This window comes from Arachis duranensis, chromosome 2 (genome assembly GCF_000817695.3).
Source record: "Arachis duranensis cultivar V14167 chromosome 2, aradu.V14167.gnm2.J7QH, whole genome shotgun sequence".
Lineage (NCBI taxonomy): Eukaryota > Viridiplantae > Streptophyta > Magnoliopsida > Fabales > Fabaceae > Arachis > Arachis duranensis.
The window spans coordinates 92,243,159-92,268,344 of record NC_029773.3 but is presented as its reverse complement, the minus strand read 5'-3'; the positions used below and the strand labels follow the sequence as shown (position 1 = coordinate 92,268,344).

Here is a 25,186-nt window from a genome sequence, read left to right as displayed (position 1 = left end):
AGGAGAAACACCTTTCCGACTAGTCTATGGTGTAGAAGCCATGATTCCAATAGAAGTCAATGAGCAAAGCCCAAGGGTAATTCTCCACGACGAGGTCGGAAATGTGCGGGGACATAAAGAGGAGCTCGACTTGCTCCCCGAAGTCCGAGAAGACGCCCGGATAAGAGAAGCAGCATTGAAACAAAGGATGACTACCAGATACAACAAAAAAGTCATTCGAAGAACATTTGCCTCGGACGACTTGGTCCTAATTAGAAACGACATTGGAGTCAACAAATCAGGAGAAGGAAAGCTCGCCGCAAATTGGAAGGGACCATACAGAATCCAGGAAGTGTTAGGGAAAGGTTATTATAAGGTAATCGACCTGAACGGCACTGAGCTACCAAGGTCGTGGCATACTTGTAATATGAAAAGGTACTACAGTTAAAAGCGAACTCTACTCCCTGATGTACTCTTTTCCCAACTTCATGATTTTTTCCCAAAAGGATTTTTTCTGGAGAAGGGTTTTTAACGAGGCATCATAGTAGAGGCTAAGAGAAATAAGTTATGAAGACCCTTAGTAGCAAGAAGGTACCTCCACAATTAATAAAGATCTTTTTTTTTACAATATCTCTTATAATATCCTTCTTTATTTTTCTAAGTCTTTCTACGAAACGCGCCGACTTAAGCTCGACAAAACGTGAAAATCCCATGAACCGACCTAGATGGTCGTCAGGATAAAACGACGAGGTACAAGTCGGCGTAAAGAGGTTATATGAGTTGATCGTAAAAACTCGGGAACAAATCGACTCTCAAGTCGAAATGAGAACCCGGGTAAAACAAACTCGGAAACACTCCGAGTAGATGAAAAACGCATCACAAAAATAACCTAAGTCATGAAAACTCACTAAAGCAAAGTCGAGTATAAAGGATAGCAAAAGAGATCGGAAAAACCTGAGAAAAGTTTAGAGGCTGCACAAAAGCCCTTGAACAAAAAGGTTTTCAGAAAAAAGATCAAGAGGGTTTTCGAAATATCGAAATTAGAAAAAGCATACACGCACAAGATAACTTAGAACCCTTATCCAAAAAAAGGGCATTTATTTTTCTACACCCTTATTCAAAAGGGCACCCGCCAGAAATATTTTGTTAACGGCCTCAAAAGGCCAGAGAGAAATTGTTCACAGGTCACCAACACAAGCATATAAATAAGTCTAAAAAAGGGGGACCCACAGGCCGGGCCCCCATATAGCCATAAAAAAATAATAAAGTCATTTTTTCAAAGGAGTAGAGGAATCACCACCACCAGAGCCAGGAGGAACGCCACCAGGACCAGGAAGAGAAGCTGAAGAGGAAGTCGGAGGAACGACTGAGAAACTCGGTGCATCTTTGGAACGGGGAGGAGACTCAATAATCCTCTGTCCCCGAGTCTTCAATTCTGACTCGGAAACCACCTCGGGAACAGGAGGATCCACGATGGCGCCATCAATAACTACCTTATCAGGATGTAAAGGAGAAAGATCCAAGTCGGGAGCAATAACCCTGACTTGCTCCAGGAAAATTCTCCAAGACTCCTCGGCGCCATCAGCGATAGAGTCCTCCAACTCGGCATAAGCGTTCCGAGAGTTCAGCAAATCCTTCCTCACAGCCACAATATCTCGAAATAAACTTTGGTAACTTTCCTGTGCTGCCTTCCTCAAATTCGCCTCCATAGTAAGTTGGGCCTGCAGCTGGCTCTCCTTCTCCCGGAGGCTATCTTTCTCCTCCTTCAATTTATCTCTCTCCTCCTTCAACTCCCTCTCATGTTTTTGAAAAACAAGAAGCCTCCCCTCCAACTCCTCAACCTTCGAGGTTGCCCCCAAAGAGCTGAGGGGAGTCTTCTCAAAAATGTCCAAAAGTTTGCCACAAACTCCCGCCGAGAAGTTGGGCGGAGGGGAGTGGCCGAGATAAGGTTGAAGAAGAAATCACAATGGGCTGAGAGGGAGTCCCCACGTGCTGAGGAGGAGGAGGAGGAGGAGGAGGAGGAGGAGGAGAGATGATCGCCTTGGCACCGCCAGCCCTGGCCCGGGATTTTGCTTTAGCCTCCTGAACTCTCTAGTAAGATTCCTGAGCATTCTTCCTTGCCATGTCTGCAAAAGAAACAAATAGAAAAAACTATAAGTCGGCAAACCTTAAAGTCGGCAAATGCAAGTCGGAAATAAGAAATGCATATACTACCTAGTTGCGACTGAACAAAGGTCGGCGATCCCTGGAGGAATTTCCTAGTGTCCAAGTATGGGGCCCTCCCCCACGCTTCTCGAAAAAACCCCACAATGGCCGCCTCCACCCCGTCCTGGTCATCCAGACCATACTTCTTACAAGGGGAGGCCTCCAACCAATAGAGGGGGAAGCGAGGGGAAGAATTCTCATCCAGGAAAAAGGGGTGGTGACCCTCTACAGCTTGCACTTTGAAAAAATAGTTTTTGAAGTCATGGAAGGATTCGTCAAAAAGGGTGAAAATCCTCCGACCTTGTATGGCTCGGAAGGATACCCATTGCTGTTTGTTGTTTAGCCCACTAAAGGGCTTAGTCATATGAAAAAGAAAGAAGAAAATCCTCAAAGAGGTCGGAAAGTCCAGAGCATGGCTAATAAACTGATAGATCTTCAAAAAACCCCAAGAATTGGGGTGAAGTTGAGTAGGGGCAACTCGACAGTGGCGCAAAACAGACATTTCGAAATCCGAGAAAGGAAGAAAAACACCCAAGCGGATGATCATACATTCATACATAAAGAAAAAATGAGGGGCCACCTCATTAACTCTCCCAAAACAAACCCGGTCTTCCGGACCCGGGATTATCAACTCATATTTTGGCTCGTCCTCCTCCGAAGTACAAAGCCGGTGGTGGGTACGAAGATGAGTGATAAACTCAGCATCGACCAGGGGTTCCTCCCCAAGGACTGTAACATCAACCCACTGAGAAAGAACATCTACGGAAGCCATTTTTTATATATAAAGAAAGGTGGCAGAAACCTACAAAAGGAAAAAAGAAAAGGAAAATCAAAAAACACGGTCCCTAAAGAGGAAAGATACGAAGCCAGAATCCACAGACCAACCTCTTTACCCACAAAATAGACACATGCAAACGAAAGGCATGACGTGAAAGAAATAAAACTAACCTTTATCCGAAAGGTGAAAGTTGGAAAGAGCAGAAATCTTCGAGCACAAGAATACAGCACGGGCAAGGAAAGAAGAAGCGCGAAATCACGTCGGTTTATAAGACCCACGTTTCCTCCAAATAAGTCGGCTACGAACCCGAGATTAAATACTTAAACCCAAACTTTAAAGAAAATTTGGGCTCAAGTAGGGGCACTGTTCATACCCTGGCCCAACGATAAAGGCCCAGGTCCAAATAAAAGGCCTAATCTGAAGGATTAAGCCTAGCTAAGTACCGACCTTCACATAAGAAGTCGGTATCGACCACGACTTAGCCTGAAGAAGTCGGATGTGAGATTAGCTGGCAGATAAACACTCATTCAAATGAGTAACCGCCCCTAAAATCTCTCTAACCGCTTCATAAAGCCATATCTTAACCTCCCCAAGATAATAGGGACGGTTAGCACCCTAAAGATACGGCACTACTTCAATGGTGGTTATTGGCTCACCACTATAAATACACTGACACCCCTCAGGTATCTCTAAGCCCAATACTCTCTAGACCTGCTCACACTCTTGCTAACTTAGGCATCGGAGTGTCTTTGCAGGTACCACTCCCCATTCGCTCACGAGCACAAATCGGACGGAGCCTCCTGAGTTGCAGGTCCATCCGGAGTCCTCCTCCTTCATACATTTGAGCCACCCAACGCCATCCATCTTATTTATCTCCGGTTATCCACCGTAACATATATATATACTTTTTATATTATAAATACATACATAAAAATTTAATGAATAAATTTGTTATTATTTTTATCTAAACAATACCAAAAAGAATTATGGTACACTATTATTATGCAATTAATAATAATAATAATTATTATTTTATTTTATTTTTTTGACAAAAGACAGTTATGTCTGACAAAAAAACGTTGAGAATTGATCTGTATATTAATTTTTTGGGGACTAAAATATCCACTTTTAAAATTTTTGGAGATTGATCTGCCGAAAAATGACTTGGAGACTGATTTGTCTGTCGGATTAAAACCTTAGAAATTGATTTGTATATTAAGACTAAAATGTCCGATTTTAAAATTATTAGAGATTGATTTGAGTAATTGCTCTTTTTATTATTTGACATATATATACACATATAAATAATTTATAATATAAAAAGTAAAAAGTTTGAATAATATTGCCTTATTTGGTGATTCCTCCATTATTTATAAAGAGTAGAATTCTAATAAGTGCTATTAGTTCTTTTTCATTTGAAATGCCTTTAGAATTGCTACATTTGGATTAGACTATATATATATAAAAAAAGAATATTTATTTTGTAAACAAATTAACTCATTAAATTGTCAAAAAGTAACCACATATATAAATTCCAACAGTTATATCCTATATTATAGTTTACTCAATTTTAGGTCAAAAATTAATTTTAGGTTAACAAAGAATCCAATAATGAATAATGTGTCAGTGTTATGGATTAGGGAGGCTTGCTATGTGGTTTGGTTGATGGATTAATAAATTCAAATATCTCTTGATTATTTGCATTTAATGGGTTAGGTTAATATGGATTATGAACTTTAATCATATAGAAACTATACGAATTATTTGAATAATACCAAGTCGGGTTTGTTGTTCATAAACATTTCTCATATTCATAATTATATGCTAATTAATCTTTTAAATTATTTGACCACGTATTTATTTATTCCTTAAAAAATAATAATAAATATAAAATAAAAAAATGTGAAATTAATTTATTAAATATATGTTTCTCTACACCTTACACATCTACTTGCTTTACTATATATAAAAAAAAAGTTGAATAAGTTGGAAATGATTATTTCATTAATTAACAACTTCACTACTTCACTTAATTCACTAACCCCTTAATAAAATTATTATCTCTATATAAGCTTGAATCAATCATAATAACACTTGCATCCTTCACATAATAACATATATAGTAGTTGAATTAAATTTCTCTAATTAGAAACAAAAATGTCAACAACAATTGATGTGGCAGAATCAAGCCATAATAATGTTTCAAAGGGAAAAGCAACAATTGTTGGAACACCAAAGAGACCAGGTGGATGGAAGAAAGGAGTGTCAATAATGGATTTCATAGTGAGGTTAGGTGCCATAGCTTCCACCATTGGAGCCATTGCTACCATGGCCAATGCTGATCAGACTCTCCCTTTCTTCAATCAATTTGTTCAGTTTGAAGCCTCCTATGACAGCTTCAGTGCTTTTCAGTAATCTCACCTTCCTTAATTATCTTAATTAATTACTTTAATTTTTTCAATGTATTGTTAGAAAAATGTTATTTTATAAAACTATTTATAAAACCGAGTCAATTCAGTATCTAATTAGAATTTAATTTTCATGCATTGATCGATTTATACAAACATTCAATTACGTATTGTCGTATCTTCAATAATAATAAATTTTTAAATTTAGTATTTAAAAATATAAGTTTTTTTAGATGACTGTCTAAATTTTGTTGTAGTATCGATACATTTAAATTAAACTCTTTTAATTAATGTGTTTCATATTTTGTTTAATCCATGTATAAAAAGAAATTCAGTCTATTCAATATAAGAAAATAATTGATTTTATATAAACATCATGCTTAACAAAAAATTAATTAATCCTTAATCCTCTTAATTAATCAATAAGATGAACTAGTTGCATTGTTTTCAAATTAATCATCTGAGTAATTTCTTATTTATTATCTAGAGAAATATTTGAGAATTAGAAAATTTTGTCCAAATTTAATTATTATCTTCCAAAATGATGTAACATGTATATATACCTTGATCCTTAATTGTGATTAACGATATGTTTCTTTATTAAACTAAATTAAAATAATGCAGGTTTTTCGTAATTACATTGGCATTAGTGAGTGGCTACCTGGTCCTCTCTTTACCTATCTCTATTGTAGCCATTGTAAGGCCTCATGCAGTTGGTCCAAGGATTTTCCTCATCATCTTAGACACTGTAAGCTCTCTTAATTAAACCTCAAAAATTAAGAAAATTTTGTTGTAGAGTAATACTCAATTATAAAAAGGACCTATTTAGTATTCAAAATTATTTGAAAACCTACTAATCCTTAAAATTTCTCAAGAATCTAATAATAGAATATTACTTTTTTTTTTATGTCTCTATATTTATGTTAGTTAACACCAAATACAACAAGCTTATTACCATGGTTTTAATAACTAGAACGATTGATTCAAGTGGATTAACTAAAAGTCGGTCACTCGTTAGATTTGATTTAGTAATAAATCAATAATTTTATTTTAAATTTAATTTTAATACATTTATAATATAAAGATTTTTAGTCTTTTACTCATTCATTCAATCAGATTCATATATTTTGATGACTTTTAAATAAAGTTAAAAATTAGTTACTTTTACTAATATGACAATTCACGATTGATTATTTATGTAAACTATAGAACTCTTTCATAAAACCAAAAAATTTCTTATTTTTACTAAAAAAATTAGTTTAAAAATTATATTAATTTATTATATTCAATTCAATTCCGATTGACCTTCTAATTTTTTGAACTTCTAATTTTATCGATTTAGTCTGAGTCTTAAAATTTTTATGATAAGTTTGGTTTGCGTTTTTATTTTCAATGTTTTCTATTTTCTAAATTTTATGAAGAAAAAAGTAAAAACAATAAAATTCTATTTTCTATTTTTACCTTCTGTTTTTATTTTTTCATTCACAAAATCTAAAAAATAGAAAATATTGACAATAAAAACAAAAATTAAAAATACAAATTAAACGCACCCATATATTTACATAAATTAGATTATAGAATATGATATGAATTGTTAATATTTGCAGATTTTTCTGACTTTAGCCACATCAAGTGCGGGTGCAGCTGCTTCCATAGTATTTTTGGAACACAATGGAGAGCAAGACCCAAATTGGTTAGCCATATGCAACCAATATGGAACTTTCTGTATGCAAACCAGTGAAGCTGTTATCTCTTCATTCTTGGCTGTGGTTTCCTTCATCATCATCATTATCATTAACACTTTGGCCCTTGGGAAGCACTGATGCCTAAATTCAACATTTCCTAGGGGGCTTCATGCAAATTATTAATATTGCCTATGTGTTCATTGTTTGTGTATTATATTGTATGGTTTAGTTTTTAATTTCCTAAAATTTCCTCATCATAAGGTTACTTTGTGATGAATTGTGAGGATCTTTATATTTTCTTAAGTCAATGATGTACCAAATTCAATTGGTTATTGGCTTTTTCTAATTTGATGTTGGGTTGGAATTTGTATTATAAGATTTCTACTTAATACACACAAGTTTGAGCCATGATTATTGTGTTACAGCTTATAATTCTCTATTCTTTATTAGTAGCCCTTTAATTAAATAATTAATTAGTTCATATTTAAAATTTATATGTGGACGATCAAATTACATATATGAACCGATCCTACTTAATAGAATAAGACTTTGTTGTTGTCGTGTCATCGTTGTTTCACTTCGTTTCTTATCAAAACGACTATACTACTAATTGTATTTTTTTTTAGTATTTTGTAAGTAACATATACATTTCTCTCAAATTATATTAGCATTTCTTTTTCTTTATTCTACTATGGACTATATAGATTTCAAAGCAATCAATGGCAACAACTTACACATAAAGTATGAATTTACCTTTGGCACCACTAGATAGGTCATAGTTTAGGAAAAATTTTAAGTGTACCTAGAACATCAGTATTTCAATTATTTTAACCGTTAATTTTAATTAATATATATTTTATATATATATATATATATATATTTTATAATTCAGATTAACGGTTAAAACAACTGAAATATCGGTGTTCCAGGTACACTAAAAACTCTTCCCATAGTTTATATCAACAAGATAATTGATAAGTTTCTTACTTTAATTTTCTTTTTAATCTCATACTTGTCTTGAATAAGTTTGAGGTTTCATGCAAATAAAAATTTTCACTCATTATTAAAATATTCATGATTATTAGACCCTCCATACTAATTTATTTATCCCTAATTTCTCTTTATTATTATAACTTATATTAGACAAGGTTGACAAATTAAAGAGAGTCCAATATTGCACTAATAAATTAGAGTCTATGCGGTTTGGTTGATAGGTTACTAAATACTTTAATTTTTTTGCATGGTATATCACAACTATCAAATCTTTCATTACTTTTCCATTACAACATTATTTAAAACACCAATTTTTTGAAGCTATTGCTACCAAAACAAAAATAAGAGAACCAATGCACTATCAATGGTTGACTTAGATTCATGCAAATATAATTTAAGAAAAAAAACCCATGAATTATATTATTTGTACTCATTTTTATTTTATATATCAAGTTGATATATATATTTTTTTAATTACATAAATATTTTGTGAGATTTATATGAAAAAATCTCGTATTTTATCTAATAATACAAAAAAATATATGTCGATTCAATATACATAATAAAATCAATATTATCATAATTATGAAAAATTCCCTTAAGAAAATAATTTTAAAAAAATATATATAAACATGATCCGTTTTCACTTGAAAAAGTAACTAATGAAATAATTAGATAACATTTTTGTGCCTCTACTTGCTTTGTTACAAAGTCAGAAGTGGAAATGGTTTTATAACAACTCCTCTTATACCTTCTCCTATATCCTACTTAATTAAGTTCTTAATACCTTCTCCTATATCAAACGTTGACCGTTGACCACATTCTCTTTCTATATAAGCTCATAAACCATGAAACCATAATATTCATCACTAAATCTTACAATTCATATAATTTTAGACAACATTTTTCATATATATTTTTCTTCTCAAGTTCCAACTAAAGGGTAAGAAAAAAAAAATGTCAACTACTATTGAAGTGGGAGAGTCATCATCAAGAAAAATTGCTAAGGAAAAAACACCATTGATTGGTGCACCAAAAAGAGGAGGAGGATGGAAGAAAGGGGTGGCAATAATGGACTTTATTCTAAGGTTAGGTGCCATAGCTGCTGCTCTTGGTGCTGCTGCCACCATGTCAATGGCTGATCAAACTTTACCTTTCTTCACTCAATTCCTTCAGTTTGAAGCAAGCTATGATAACTTCTCTGCTTTTCAGTATGTCACTCTCTCAATGCTCTGCCTTCTATATTTATGCTCATTTTTGTTTTGTACGCCGAGTCAATATACGTGTCTCACTGCCATTGGATGAGGTGTATGACTTATCTCGTATAAGTCCTACACCTCATTCAATGATAGATAGTAATACGTAAACTCGATGTGCGAAACAAAATTGCATATGCTCATAGAACATTTAGATAAATTATGCTTTATCCATTAATAATGGCAACGCATGATAAAATTCACACGCTAAGAGGCTTAAGCTTAGTTTGGTAAAGCTTTTACTTTTTAAAAGTAGCTTATAAAAGTTAACTTTTAAAAGATGGCTTTTTAAAAGTTGTAGCATTTATGTTTGGTAAATCAAATCAAAAACAACTTTTAATAAACATAAGCAACATCAATTGTGTTTGGTAAAATAGCTTTTAAAATTTAAAAATACTATAATAGACATAAATGCAAACATTAAATTTGAAAATTAGTTAACATATGAGGTTATATTAGACTTTTAAATTTTGAAAAGCACGAGCCAACTTTGAAAAGCTCTATCCTAGGTGCTTTCAAAAGTACCCCGATCTTTTAAAAGCTGCAAGCACAAGCACATGATCTCTTTGATTTACCAAACACAAAATGAGGAGCTTGAGCTTTTAAAAAGCACAAGCACATCTTCAAAAAGCTTTACCAAACCAAGCCTTAGTACATAAAATAATTTCACCAAGTTATCCAAAAAGGTTAAATTTTAATTTATATGTTTCCCCCTTCCTTCATTTTCCTCTCTTTCTAAGGACACCTAAGAATATCTCTCTTTGGATGCATTCATAAAATGTAAGGCTTACCAAAAATTGCAGGTTCTTTGTTATTTCAATGGCATTTGTGGGTGGTTACTTGGTCCTATCACTGCCTTTCTCTATAGTAACCATCATACGCCCCCATGCAGTTGGACCAAGACTTTTCCTCATCATTTTAGACATGGTAATTTTATTCTGTGATCTCTCTTTGCACTTTTTAATAAATTCATAACTAACTACTTAGAACAAATTATACAAAAAAGTGTAGTAATTAGTAATAACCAGTTGCAAAATGCATAATTTGAATTAACCTATTTTTTTTCCTTGTGAAACATTTGTAGGTGTTTCTTACTCTAGCAACTGCAAGTGCTGCTGCAGCCGCAGCCATAGTATACTTAGCACATAACGGGGACCAAGACTCTAACTGGCTTGCCATATGCAATCAGTTTACAGATTTCTGTCAACAAACAAGTGGAGCTGTGATCTCTGCCTTCGTTTCAGTGGTTCTACTTTTGTTCTTGGTTATTATGACTGCTGTGGCTCTTAGGAGCCATTAGAAAGATTTGAAAGATTAAAGAAACTTGCATATAACATTCTAGCTTGGGCTAAGTTACTTGTGCTGTTTGTTTTTGTTTTTGTTTTGTTTGTTCTGTTTCCCAAGTCCTAATTCCTTGGGTTGTAAGGTTTGATCTCATTGAGCATCAACTTGATTACTTGCATTAATTTGGTCCTAATCAACTTATGTCAATTTTCCTTCCAATTCCTCTCCTCTATTTTTTCTCTTAACACTTTTAAGATAGGAGTAGGATTGAAGGTTATACTATACACAACATGCAAATGGCTTAAACATACCGACAAAAATTTCCTGACAACAAATAAGGGTGAAATATTGGAGGTCCTATACAAAGTGTCGATAGTGAAAACTTAGTCCTTTTGAAAACTCGCATAATATAAAATCAACAAAACTTGATAACAAAATCCATGGAGATGTAAAATTCATACGTCAACTCCAAAAAGTAAAATACAGGAAAGACATGTAAATTACTAATGAGGCTTAAGGAACAGTCATCACAATTATAACATTTTAAAAAGCAAAAAACTAAGACTTGGCTTAAGCATCAACTCTCTCTTCCTCGAGGATGAGGGTCTTTGTGGTCGGCTTGGCTAGAAAATCTGTGTACTCTTGGAATGGAGACTTAGAGAAGCGAGTTTCTCTCCAGAAATCGGGTGTCAGGAATCCATAGGTCTTCAACAAACACTCAAAAGTAGCCTGTAAAAAACATATATTAATACTCTCGAAACTCTATTTTATACATCTTGATATATCAATTTGTCTTTGATACAATATGATAAAATGCTTTTGGTAATCATATGATCAAGGTTTCTTTCTTATCATAAACTAGCTCTAATGCTAACAGAAAAGCAAATTTTAATGATTCTAATCTAAACTTTGACATAACAGCATATCCAAACACAACATAAGCATTTTTCCACTTATTGACCAATTAAATTGTAAATCACTACAATCAAGCATTAACATGGGAACTATTCAGGCAAATTGTATGCCAATTTACTACAAATGCACAAAACATAAACAAACTACATTTTATAGAAAATTTCTACATCTCTTACTCTTCTAGTTGTTAAGCCAACTCCAAATTTATTCACATGTATTTAATTATCTATTTTTCAATACTCAAAATATGTACATATCAACCCATAGATTATAAACAAAATTAAACAAGCCATAAGAAAAAAAGTTATCTCGACGGAATTTCAAACCTTGACAAAATTTCCAAGTGTCTTAGTGGATCCTCTTGATGAAGTAAACACATCTTCAATACCAGCAAACTGCAGAACCTTCTTAGGAACCCTAGCTGCGACAATTCCAGAACCACGAGGTGCCGGCACCATCCTAACAGTGACAGAACCACACTTCCCTGTAACCTTGCAAGGAACAGTGTGAGGCTTCCCAATCTTGTTTCCCCAGTATCCTCTCCTCACCGGAATAACCGAAAGCTTCGCCAGAATGATGGCGCCACGGATAGCAGTAGCCACCTCCTTGCTGCACTTCACTCCCAATCCAACGTGTCCATTTCCATCACCAACGACCACAAATGCCTTGAACCTTGTCCTCTGACCGGCACGTGTCTGCTTCTGAACCGGCATAATCTTCATCACCTATCATACACAGAAACCACAAATAACCATTACAACAAACTCTAACGGTCTAACTAACTAACTAACTAACTAACTCATAACTAAATCAAATTAACTCTTAGACTCTTGCAAGTTTAGATCCCTAAATTGAGTTTGTGAGAAGAATTTTACTATACAAGTTTTAACTCAGCTCAACGAATTCATATAAACTATCGAAATTGATTGTCGTATTTGTTTATAACTAACAAGAAACGGTTATAACAGATTGTAACTAACCTCGTCCTTAAGAGAAGGTCCGACCAATTGGTCTACGATTTGGTGCTCCTTGATTGGGAGGGAATGAAGGTAGATCTGTTCGAGGCTCTGGATTTTTGAATCTTTTACTAAGCGTCCTAGTTTCGTCACTGGAACCCATTTCTCTTCCTCCTCCCTGCGGCCACCACCTCTGCGACGACCACCGCGGCCTCTGTCACCACCGCGACCGCGACCACCGAATCCACGGCCGAATCCGCCGCGTTCACCGCCAGCTCCGCGCTCTGCCATGTTTGGACAAGTCTTTTGGCTGCGCTCCGAAGAGTGTGTATTAGGGTTTGTTTGTGTTTTGCGGCAACGAAGTTGAGGTTAGGGTTTGGGGGTTTTATATGGAAGAGGATTAGGGGTGAGAGTGAATGGTGTGGGCTGGGCCTATATTATTTTTCTGTCAAGCTTTTTGTTCTTTTTGTTGATGGATTTCTAAGGTTTCAGTGGGCCTTCGGCCCATTCTTAAATTAATTAACCAACTTTTTACCAAAAAAAATAATTAACCAACTTCTTAACCAATTTGAGTTAGTCAAATAGTTAACTTATTTGTCTGTTTAAATAAGTATTAGAAATTTGAATTTTACTTTGTATATGCAGCAATTCATTGGCCAGCAACAAACTCATAAATAGAGTGACAGATTAATCTTTATTCTATCGGAATGAAAAACAAAAAACAAAAAAGAATTAACCAACTTCTGTCTCAACTTACTCGTCCACTTAAATAAGTATGAGGTATTTCAATTCACACTTGTATATATAATAATTTATTAGCTAATAACAAATTCTCAAAAGAGATCAAATTCGAGATGAATTAATTTTTAAGTTGTTGAAAATATGTATCTTTTCATATTAAAAAAATTAAAAAAAATAAAGCTATGATAATTAGTATTTCTTTTGACAAATTTTCTATGAGCTATATTCAAAGATATGCAAGATGTGATCGATCACTCACACGGCTCAAAACTCCATAACTACATTACATGTTGGATATTTATATCATTTTTGGTTTCTTGCAAGGAAATACCACATCCATATATAGACATATTTTCTGTTTTTTGCTCATAGCCTCATCATATATCATGATTATGATGGTTTAATTTCAAAGGCGTATGAATGAGTGAGTAGAGCTGATGTCAAATTTAGACCCAAATGCATTAGATACTACCCCATTTTCATCTATATAACGGAGCTTATTATCACATTTGTTTAGGTATATCTATACAATTTGCGAACTTTTTATTACCTTATAAGAGTGTTTGTATAGTTGGCCAGTTGAAAGGTATCTTCATTAGAAATTAAACTCCCATGTGTGTTGTCGAATAGTGAACTGTGAACTCATCTTCAGGATCCATGCGAGACGCACGTGCAGAGGATTTAGCTTCAATAATATATCTGTTTTTTAACTTTTTACCTTAGACTTTCAAGCATTCAAAAAACTCCTATAGTCTTGAACAAGTGAACATCCATTCCTTAATTATCAGTTAAACATGGCATGTTTAATCATATTGAAAAGGAAAATGTATATATAATATGAAGTACTATACAAGTCTAGCGAGAATCTTGACCATTATTATTATGATCTAATGTCAGATCAATATATAAATATGGTCAACAGTAGCAAATATAAATCATCAAAATTAGATAATCATACTCATTGATATATATTACACGAGGATGATTCATAAGATATTGTGAAGTATATATATTATCTTTTCAATTTCAATGACAATATTTTATTCTGGAGAGAGAGAGACAGAGAGAGGAATTTGATATTTGCTTCTAACCATTTTTTATCATTAATTCCTCAATATGCTTCAATGAGAATTGGTAGTTATGTGTAGACAAAATGGGAACAGATTCCCCATCACAAACATAATGAAGATGATTAATTGAGTTCTATTACTACAAGTTCCAAGTTACATATTACACATTTAATTATACATTGCTATCTTTACTAGTAAATATTAATTCAGTATAACAACAACAGATACTTTGATCCGTGTAATAATGTAAAATCTCTCACTAATCCACAAATGTATGTTTCGCTCTTTCATTCACAATTTCACACACATCGATTTGCTCCGTAAAATGTTAAACGACAGAAAGAACGTTCGTCGTTTCGTTCAAGTGTATTTTCAGTGCCATCTCCAGAAGACAAAAAGACCAAAAAGCCCCGCAAACGCTAACGTCGCTAGACCCACGCAAAGCATATCCAACCTTCCCTCAACTCTCGCCTTTCTCTCTTTCCTTTCTTCCTTCTCCTTCATAAACTCTTCGTAACTTTTCTCTTCTTCTTCAACGTTCGCTTTTACCCTTTTACCCTCAAGCGCCCTCTTTAAAATTACCAAACTATCCCTACCGTTCAAGTGCGTCCCATCCATGTCTTCAATTTGCAGACTCACCTCTCTCACGTTCATCTCCCCTCCGTCACTCACTCCCCACGTCACCACCGCGCCGCACACGGCCGCTTCCGCCGCCGTCCCTCTCTCTCCGCCCGACACAACCATCGGAAACCTCGCCTCCACCTCACCGGTCAGCCAGTGCCGCCGCACCGACACCGCTCTCCGGCTCGCCACGTTCACCGCTCGCTTCGCGGCGGGATCGATCACAATCCAGCTCAGCCTCAACCTTTCAACCATGTTATGACACGTGTCATCACGATAGCTAACCTCAGTTCTAACCGCCTCCTTCGGGTCCAAGAGGTCAACGCGGAACGGCGAGCACAGGAACCAACCAGTCTCGGTTTCGGTTTCGATAACTTTCGATAACATGAGATCTTCACCGTAGAAGAGATCAACGGCTGAGATTATTTCCGTTACTGCTTCCTGGATTTTCGTGAAGCCGTTGGAGGAGTTAGTTATAGCGGTTACGGGAGGACGAGAAGCGGTGAAGGAGTCGGAGAAGAAAGAGCGGGAAGCGTTGGGGAACGTGGAAATGACTTGACTGACACGTGGCGAGTTACTGGACGGCCACATGGAGCGGCAGGCGCGTAAATTGTGGCAGCTCCGCTGCGTTGTTCCGCCGTGGACGACTCGCCGGAGGTGCAAGCCATGTTAGAAAAGAGAGTTTGGTGTGTGTGTTCGTTTTAGCGGTGAGAGAGTGAGAAGCTTTTGTGGTTTGAGAAAAAATGAGAATAGGTACTTATATAGTGTGTGGGAATAGATAACATGAGATGACTCAAATGCCCTTCAATTTTCATCTAATTACGGTATTGCCCTTCTGCCTTCTTTAATCGTTGACTATATGTGTGTCTACACTCTACAGACTGTGCATGCGAATGAAGTACAAGTCAAGACTCTTAATACCCAAAAAAACAAAAAAATAATTTGTAAGAGGTGGTTAATTTTTCCTTTTAAGGAAAAATTAATTTTATGGGATAGGAAAACGTATTTTATCAAATCATGTAATTAAAAAGTCACCAAAAAAAATCATGTAATTAAAAAAAACATTGATCAAAATGTAAGAATGTAAAATTAATTGAACAAAATAAATGCATCCATAATTTATATAACCTCTTATGTTTTGTCTTTCCTATTCCATTTTCATTTATAAAATACATGAAAATATAAATAAAATAAGTATAAAGTGCCTTGAATAGATTAAGTATTATTAATGGAACAAAATTTTTATATATTAGAATTACACAATTAATTAACTGTGAGACCATCAGTATTTTAATTAATATAATATATAGTATAATTATGTAAAAGAGACCACTTTAATAAAGACACTAAAAATGTTTTTTCTAAAAGATGTTTATATTTGTCATATTATTATTAGACATCTTTATTAAATCAGTTAATAATTTATTTTTTAATAAATCAGAATAAAATTGGTTTATTATAACAACAATAACAAACCTAATTGTATTATAATTATTAAACCCAGTTTGATTTGATCGAATTACATAATATAAATTGAATATCTTTAAATTTTTGGATAAAAAGATAAATATATCTCTGACTAATATTTAAATCCTTAAAAATTAAAAAATACAATTAAAATTCTAAAAAGATTAGATTTATTGTTATTGTTAAAAAAAATCGATTTTATTCTAATTTTTAAAAAATTCAAAATAATTGATTCATTAATTCATCTAATCATAATACAGCACTTAAGTGTACGTTTTACACGTTTTTATAGAAGCATCTCTTATGTAAATCTTTCTATAATACAAAACAAAATGTAATTTAAGCTGCAAACTTAAAAAGTTAGCGATAAAAGCCAGTCTTAACTTCTTAACGATACAAACTAAACTAAGGGTCTATGACTATGAGTCTATATGAGTTAAAATTGGGAAAAAGAAACAACTATATATATCTCGTAAAAGTGGTCAATTACAAATCCACAATCCAAACAAAATTAGCGTCACGTTAATATATATTAAATAATGATATAAAAAATCTGAGAGCACTAATAGTAACTATATCAATATCAAAGTGTCAAAGGGTTAGTTAAATGTCATATCACACTTAAGCAAACTTTATATCTCAATGTGACGTAACTATTTCAACAATAATACTTTTGCTAACTTCATTAATGCCATTGGAAGCCTCAAGTGCTCTACCTTTTGAAATTCAATATCATCATTATCCCATATAATTCCATTTTTGACCATGAATATATATACACGACTGTAATATAATGATGTAACTTCTTCAACTGCTACATGGAAAATATATATATATATATACACAACTAGACAAATATCTTCAATTTACTTTTTTTTTCTCATGGTATTTTTGTTAGACTAAGAATTAATTTATCACGAATTTAAATTTTATTTAATAATTTAATGTTAACCAATAATTTATTGTATATATAATACAAAATTTAACTTTTTTAAAATTTTTATTTTAATCTCTTTATATTCAAAAATTAAACTTTAGTCATTTTCTAAATTTTATACTAGCTTTTCCCCCAACATTTATTTAATCGGATGAGTAAGCTAGTTATTCGATCAATTGAAGCAAACTTTTTTTTTATAATATATTACATCTTAAAATTTTAAAGTTTAACACAATTTTATTTTTGCAGGTTGAACAATATATTGCATCTTATTTCTATGGAAATGCCATATTCTTAATTAATGTTGAACTATCACTTGATTATATGTTTAATTTAGACTGATATATATCAAACGGTAAGTAATTCTATATTTCTATATTATATATAATGAAAATATGAAAAAGTTACGTAGTAAAATATATTTTGTTATATATCATTTATAAAAAATATTTTTTCTATTTCTAAATAAAACTTGAACATGAAACTTCTTAATTAAATTTTAAATTATTTTTTATCTCAAGTAATTTTATTTTAATTATTATTTTTATACATATTCAATAAATAAAATAGTAATATAATACGTATATTAGTGCTTATTAATACACTAGTAACAAGAGTGATAATAAATTTAGTTAATAATAATCCCACAAGCTTTGCTTTGCATACTTTAATTTATTTTTCATGTAGTGTTAAATGGTAGATGTATATTAACTTAATCTCTGACTTATTCAATTAATTAATTCTAGTTTTTTTAATTTTTTTAGGTGGACCAGCTAGGCCGATAGTGACCCTTCAGACTTGATTTCTCTTTCAATATTCATCAATGAATACATATCATCCTATCTATTGATTTTTTTTTTAATTCTTACAATTTGATGTTTTTGATAATTAAAAAATTTCAAATTAATTCTAGCCATAAAATAATTTTCTTAGTTAATTTTCCAAAAAAAAAATATGTTTTTGTTTTAAAAAAATTATACAAATTTGTAAGAAATGATTTTGTTTGTCACACAATCTAAAAATGCATAATGCATGCACTCATGAGTTCTTCACCAACCATGCAATTTTTTAAAGCAATTTTATTGATTATTTTATTTCTCATGTATTCATAATGAAGGTATTCATAATGAATAATTATAGGGAATCACTTTCAATTAATAAATATTACTTATTTTTTAGCACAAATTTTATTTTAAAAATTTTTATTTTTCTAGAAAATTTAGGTTTTACAATCATAATACAATTTAAGGTTTAATAATATTTAAATTTTAGTATTTATAATTTAAGATAGACAAATTATTTCAAAAAGTTGACTATCTAGTTGAACTTATTCGTAATTATATCACTTTTTGTAACTACTCTGTCAATAAAAAAAATTAAGCAAAAATATTTATTATTTTATATAACTAGTGGTTAATAATGAAAAAAAATTAAAAGGTAGTTTAATATAGAAACGATTAAGCAGCCACTATAAAGTCGTCTGAAACACTTGAAAGTGGACACAAAGAAAAGATAATTTGCGTGGAAACATCATTTTCAATTAACAAAACGCAGTTTATATAAATTAAATGTGACCGAAGCATTGCCGTCTAAACTTATTTTCTCCCTAACATGACGTTTATTATGTATGATTAATTAATATATCTTCATTGAAAGACTTTGCATGCCACTGATTAACTACTACTATAGTTCCTTATCTTTCGTTCACATATTACTTATTAAGTGCCCCACTTGCTAGGTTATATTGTAAATAATGACTAAATAATCTTTTATGAGTGTTTGAGAAGATGGAATTCATTTTGGTTTGGTTGATCAATTAAACTCATTTTAATATACTGTATACATGTCATCTATTTATTGTATATGTATTAATATGTTTACTGTATGTGTATTAATATAGTTTATTACTAAGTTAGTAGTGAAAATTAAAGCTGCCAACGTTGTAATAAGTATGTATTAAATTGCTTTCATTTCAATGTTTTTATTGGAATTAAATATCAATTTGGCTTCTGAAATTTAGTTCAGTGTTCAGAACAATTCTCACAATTTCGTTGATCCTAATTAGAATCTTTAAATTTTGTAATTGTGGTTCTAACTTATTCCTGCAATTATCTCTGTTATCGAAATACTGATCTGACGCAATTGCATGACTCAGTGAACACTACTCAAACGACAATATTGGTTTCGTGCCCAAACCCTTTGGAAACCACGTCGTTTCAGTTTTTTGTGAGTTAAAACTCTCTTTTTTTTACTACGACGATCATAAGTTGCAAAACATCAAGAAAACCCTTACCCTACGTGGTTTCCAAAAAGTTTGGGTCCGAAACCAATGCGCCGTGGTTTAAGTAATGTCCACTATGTCATGCAATTGCGCCAGATCAGCATTTCGCTGACGGAGATAATCGCAGGGACAAGACGGAGCCACGGTTACAAATTTAGGAGTTCTAATTAGGACCAATAAAATTATGGAAATCATTATAAACATCGAGACAAATTGAGATTTAACTCGTTTTAATTGCAGAAACTTTTAAAAAATATTATATTCCTTAACTATTTAAACATATATGACTACAATAATCTCAGTAGATTGCGGTGGTTTTGCAGCCAAATAGCAACGGATAACAACCGCCGCCACTTTTTATTGCAGCTTTTCTTTTAGGTTTAACTGAATTTTTATTATATGCCAAATCAACATATTTGATTTTTTTATTTTTTTGTCATTTTTTTATTTTAATTTATTAAAAATTAATTAAAATAAGTAACATTTAACTAAATTAAAAACAAAATACTATAAAAGAACAAAAATATATTTATGCAAAAATAATATATATTAGTAAATTAATTTGTCCTAAGAACATCATTTACTATAAACTAAAAAAAAAAGTAATGTTAAGTAAATAAATAGTAAACACTAAAACAACAAAAATTCTATAGTATCTAGATGAGACATATATAATACAAGTATGTTTCTTTAATTTTCACCGAGATATATTAATTAGTAATAATAAATTAATAAACTTAAACTCCACGGTTAAATTAAAGAACCCTCCGTGTGATATTAATTAAAACGGTTGAAATTGTAAAACATTAGGCTGTGTTTGTTTATTGTCTTTTAAATACATGGATACAGACACAAATACACAAAGAGACATATACATAAATATACATAATTTTTTTTTATTATGTTTGGTGATATTGGACAAGACACACAATATAAACTAAATATCAATTTTATCCTTATATTATCACCAATGAAATAAGGACAAAAGTAAATTACTAAGGATAAAAGAGTAAATATTTGTGTCTCATTAATGTGTTTCCGTGTCTCATCTTTTTTGAAGGACACCAAATACATGTATTTTATGTATGTTTGTGTCTCAACGTGTCTTTCAAAAATCTGTGTTTTAGCAAACAAACGATAGACGTATACCACTGTGTCTATGTATTAGTGTCTGTGTCTCATCAAACAAACACAACATTAATAACTAACAATGTCTGAATGACAAAATTAACCAAATGTTGGTACATAGAAAAGAAAAGAAAGTTAATTTATACACCTTTTTATTTGTTAGAGATTTTCTTTAAATGAATAAAGGGTATATGTTTATTTTAAATGAAAAATGTAAGTATAGAGATTTGGCATTGGATATAGGCCAAAACACATGACAATTAATTTTAAAACAAGATAGAAGTTTATAAAGAAATATTAACAGATTATGTATATACTAATTAAAAACTTCCTTGGCTTCTAGTTTTATTTTTCTTTACTTTTTTTTTTTTGCTCCTCAAATTTAAAAGTTTACTATACCAAGCTTTCTTATTTTAGTTGGAAATTCCATATTTTATAATGCAGGTTAGTTACATAGGATTGGTCTTATTGTACCCTAATGGCAATTTCACATGGGTTAGGTTAAAGGTTTATTTTTTTTGTTTGTTTGACTAAGTTATTTCATTTATTCTCCTCTTATATTTAACATTGTCAATCCGCTTTGATCGAATTAAAATAGATTATATATCTATTAATTTAGATAGTGTACACCCCTAAATTCTTACTCTCAAATAAAGATGGTAATGAGTATTCATTTTGCCTCCATTCCGTTTAGTAAAATGCTCGTTGTTTTTGTTTCATTTTCGCTATCAGAAACAATAAATTAAACTGGATAAAAAGATTTGTATATTATTGAGTATATTTAAGTTGTTTATTCAAGTTATCTAAAATGATACAGTATAAAAGGGTATTTATAAGTATTAAGAGAATTATAATAATAAAGACGTAATCTTCTATAATAAATATTCAGATATACTAAATAATACTAATTGATCATAATTGATCTTAATTATATTCTAACATCTTCCCTCAAACTCAAGTGGCAACTTGAGTTTGAAACATATTTAAAAAAACGAAATAAAGAGAAACAAAAATGCATAAACTGATAGAATGGGTGCAGACGGAGCTATCGAAAGGAAGTGCAGATAGAACTGCCGCTTGTCGAAGCATAGATGGAACTGCCGCTTATCTGAAGGAAACGCAGACGGAACTACCGCTTGTCCGAAGGAAGCGCAGATGAAACTGCCGCTGCCTGAAGGAAGTGCAGATGAAACTGCCAGAAGGAAGCGCAGATGGAACTGCCACTATCTGAAGGAAAGTGCAGATGAAACTGCCGCTATCTGAAGAAAGCGCAGATGGAACTGCCGCTGCCTAAAGGAAGCGCAGATGAAACTGTCGAAAAGAAGCGCATATGGAACTGCCGCTGTCTAAAGGAAGCGCACACGAAACTATCGAAAGAAAGCGCATATGGAACTGTCGCTGTCTGAAAGAAGCGCAAGCGGAACTGCCGGAAGGAAGTGCAGATAAAACTGCCGCTGTCTGAAGGAAACATAGACAGAACTACCGCTGTCGGAAGAAAGTGCAGTCGAAACTACCGCAAGAAAACGCAGACGGAACTACCATAAGAAAAAACGGAACTGTCGAAAGAAAGCGAAAACTATATGATTTTTCTATGAGAATATGTAAACAGCGAATGACATTGGTATTTGATCATTCGACTCAGAAATAAACAAGACGGAGATAATAGGCTAGTCGGTAAGGTAAAAAAGTATAAAAAGATGACAAAATACAAGAAAAATGGAATAGAGGAAAAGTGTGAAAAATACGGTGGTTTCACCAAAAGAAAAATAACATGTCTTTTTCAAGGAGTATATCATGACTCTGATACCATGTTAGAAACAAGAGGCTAAACTGGAGAAAGGATTTGTGTATTATTGAGTATATTTAAGTTATCTGGAATGATACAATATAAAAGGGTACTTATAGGTACTAAGAGAATCGTAATAATAATGAAGTAATCTCTTATAATAAATATTCAGATATACTAAATAATACTAATTGATCCTAATTATATTCTAACCGTTGTGGGTCTCTGTTTATTTATTTACCTGTAGATATCCATGGATATTGGATATTATTGAGTTTTAAATTTTTTAAAAATTAATACTATCATAATAAAATTTTATATAATTCAAGTAAACATATCAAATCAAACATAATTCAAACATAATAACATACACATATAATTTTTAACATATAAATTAAAATAAAATAAATTAAAATTACTTACACAACAAATATATATACAAAGACATTTAAGTAAACTTTTTTTATAAAAAATTTACAAATTTTTGTGAGACGAATACCTTAATTCCGTTCTTATTTATTTGTGAGAGCAGAGATCTCCCTGTCCCAATAAAAAATTTACGAGTTTTCAATAACTTTTTTCGATTCATCGCAAATATTTTTTCCATCCCTACTTTCGAAGGTGTAAGTATTCTTACATATAAGCAGGGTAGGATTGCCATCGGAGTTGTGAGGGAGAGAAAAGAGAATTATTATTAGAGAATGAAATCAAGAATTTCTAAATTGTTAATCACACACACATACAGTGCAACAAATTAAAGTTTTTTATATACATGTCTATAAGTGGTAACTAGCTAAAAAATTATTATATAACTCACAGTAACTACCTCAGTATTCTACTAGCATTATACGCACATGCACAATTCTTTTAATTGAAAAGCATCATCATCAAGTACTCAAAACACTAGGGCAAAAGTACACATCAGTGGCCTATTATTTATATTTTTACATATGTTTTACTCTTTATTATTTTGACTATTATTATTATTATGCACGAGGTACACGATGATGCGTGTGTTATTCATGAAAATAATATAAAATATAAGAGGAAGAAATTTATATATATGATATATGATATAGATTCTAATTCACACTAGTCATTACTACTACTATGCGATACTACTTCCATCCTGCACTACAAAATCTTTCGTTTTTTTTTTTATGAATTAATCATTAGTGTGTGAATTACATTATTTAATTAATTAACCATGCCCTCATAATTTAAGTCATAATTATTAGAGACATAATTATTTACATATTTTTTTCTATAAATTTAACTTTTTTAAAACAATAGTATTATAAATTTATAACATGATATCAAGTTTTTGTGATTAACAAAATTTAAAATTCAATCCGCTAAAAGATAAAAAATAGCACATAAAACAAAATAAAAAGAGATAAAAGAGTATATATAAATAAATTCTTGCATAAATAAATACAATGTTAAAGATATAATAATTCATATACTCGCTTCAAAATTGAAGAAGAAAATTTTTAAATATTTCCAATATTTTTTGTCTAAGAGCTTTATTTTAATTACTTATTATTAAGATTTTAGTTTAATTACTTAACTACGTATCCATTAGTTCGTACTTCCATAACATTATTTAATATTTTTACTCCCTCGTGAGTCACATGTATGCGCTCTTTTCTTTTTGCATATTATTTGTTTAATTTTCAGTGTCCAACAAGATTTATAATAATCTATCTATCAATCAATAAAAACATTATTCTAGCTATATATATGCATCTTCGTCACAATCAACAAAATACTAGCAAACTTTTATTTATAATTTCTAGATTTCTTTCTTTATTATTGAAATAATATAATTCACCACCGCCATGCAAATGTCGTGCCACAAACCTAATTCATATATGTAGGGACCATCATTATCATATATATCATGACCCCATAGCCAATATCTACATTATTTTTTTATGTGTGTCGTATATATTATATAAATAATAATTCCAATTTTGTTGATAGAAAACAGTCCAAAACGTCATCATTCATCACCCTTTCTTGAGCGGTCTCTAGACATTATTATTTTCAATACATATATATAATTAACTTCTTCTAATATTGCTAGAATAAAAACATAAAAAAGAAATAAATAATTTTAAGATAAGGTCAGTGGAAATTAAATGTCATCGGAAGCAGTAGTTTTATATCAATGATTATCTATATATGGGGAAAAATATTTTGTGGAAATGTTCTCTAAAAAGCTATTTGTTTGGCCCTTTTTCTAGATAGTTAATGAATATATATGGATGGATGATTAATATATCACTGAGAAAAAGGAATGAAAGTATGAGGGGTTATGATGATGGGAATTTTTATATAGGAAAGTACGAGGAGTTAATGAAATATTTGTATAATATGTATAATAAAGGTTTAGAGAGTATTAGAGATATAACTATTAGTATTATTTTTTATTATTATATAAAGTTTTTGGGATGAGTAGTATCATGATATGGTATTAGAGCTGTTTTTGGGATGAGTGATTTCATGATCTGAGATATTTATTATCTCTATAGTACTCAAATGGTTATTCTAAATAGTATAAATAATATTTATTTTATAACTCAATAGTTCATTGTACACATTATAAAAATAATCGATTAAGTTAGTAGGACTCTGAAATTAATTAAGTTCACTTGGTAAGCTTTTATGAGGAATTGAATATTTCTTTTCAT

General features: G+C 31.7%; 4 protein-coding genes across 4 annotated transcripts; 2 read left to right on the top strand and 2 right to left on the bottom strand.

The window, feature by feature from the left end:
* Nucleotides 1-5,060: 5,060 nt before the first annotated feature.
* Nucleotides 5,061-7,463, top strand: LOC107476181 (casparian strip membrane protein 2). The gene is made up of 3 exons (XM_016095943.3): nucleotides 5,061-5,373; nucleotides 5,995-6,118; nucleotides 6,978-7,463. The coding sequence occupies exons 1-3, from the start codon at nucleotides 5,120-5,122 to the stop codon at nucleotides 7,191-7,193; spliced, it is 594 nt and encodes a 197-aa protein (XP_015951429.1). The 5' UTR covers nucleotides 5,061-5,119; the 3' UTR covers nucleotides 7,194-7,463.
* Nucleotides 7,464-8,928: 1,465 nt separating this feature from the next.
* LOC107476182 (casparian strip membrane protein 3-like) lies at nucleotides 8,929-10,638 on the top strand. Its single transcript, XM_016095945.3, has 3 exons — nucleotides 8,929-9,259; nucleotides 10,108-10,231; nucleotides 10,389-10,638. The coding sequence occupies exons 1-3, from the start codon at nucleotides 9,006-9,008 to the stop codon at nucleotides 10,602-10,604; spliced, it is 594 nt and encodes a 197-aa protein (XP_015951431.1). The 5' UTR covers nucleotides 8,929-9,005; the 3' UTR covers nucleotides 10,605-10,638.
* A 340-nt stretch (nucleotides 10,639-10,978) lies between these two features.
* On the bottom strand, nucleotides 10,979-12,827 carry LOC107476180 (40S ribosomal protein S2-2). The gene is made up of 3 exons (XM_016095942.3): nucleotides 12,484-12,827; nucleotides 11,830-12,228; nucleotides 10,979-11,317 (listed from the first exon to the last, which is right to left on the bottom strand). The coding sequence occupies exons 1-3, from the start codon at nucleotides 12,748-12,750 to the stop codon at nucleotides 11,159-11,161; spliced, it is 825 nt and encodes a 274-aa protein (XP_015951428.1). The 5' UTR covers nucleotides 12,751-12,827; the 3' UTR covers nucleotides 10,979-11,158.
* Nucleotides 12,828-14,392: 1,565 nt separating this feature from the next.
* LOC107476179 (probable F-box protein At2g36090) lies at nucleotides 14,393-15,496 on the bottom strand. The gene has a single exon (XM_016095941.3). The coding sequence runs from the start codon at nucleotides 15,480-15,482 to the stop codon at nucleotides 14,643-14,645; it is 840 nt and encodes a 279-aa protein (XP_015951427.1). The 5' UTR covers nucleotides 15,483-15,496; the 3' UTR covers nucleotides 14,393-14,642.
* Between the last annotated feature and the right edge of the window lie 9,690 nt (nucleotides 15,497-25,186).

Coding starts and splice junctions, on each gene's coding strand:
- LOC107476181 (XM_016095943.3), top strand. CDS start 5,120: ATGTCAACAACAATTGATGTGGCAGAATCAAGCCATAATAATGTTTCA. Junction 5,374..5,994: donor GACAGCTTCAGTGCTTTTCA/GTAATCTCACCT, acceptor AAAATAATGCAG/GTTTTTCGTAATTACATTGG. Junction 6,119..6,977: donor TCCTCATCATCTTAGACACT/GTAAGCTCTCTT, acceptor TAATATTTGCAG/ATTTTTCTGACTTTAGCCAC.
- LOC107476182 (XM_016095945.3), top strand. CDS start 9,006: ATGTCAACTACTATTGAAGTGGGAGAGTCATCATCAAGAAAAATTGCT. Junction 9,260..10,107: donor GATAACTTCTCTGCTTTTCA/GTATGTCACTCT, acceptor CAAAAATTGCAG/GTTCTTTGTTATTTCAATGG. Junction 10,232..10,388: donor TCCTCATCATTTTAGACATG/GTAATTTTATTC, acceptor AAACATTTGTAG/GTGTTTCTTACTCTAGCAAC.
- LOC107476180 (XM_016095942.3), bottom strand. CDS start 12,750: ATGGCAGAGCGCGGAGCTGGCGGTGAACGCGGCGGATTCGGCCGTGGA. Junction 12,229..12,483: donor GACCTTCTCTTAAGGACGAG/GTTAGTTACAAT, acceptor TGTGTATGATAG/GTGATGAAGATTATGCCGGT. Junction 11,318..11,829: donor CACTTGGAAATTTTGTCAAG/GTTTGAAATTCC, acceptor TGTTTTTTACAG/GCTACTTTTGAGTGTTTGTT.
- LOC107476179 (XM_016095941.3), bottom strand. CDS start 15,482: ATGTGGCCGTCCAGTAACTCGCCACGTGTCAGTCAAGTCATTTCCACG.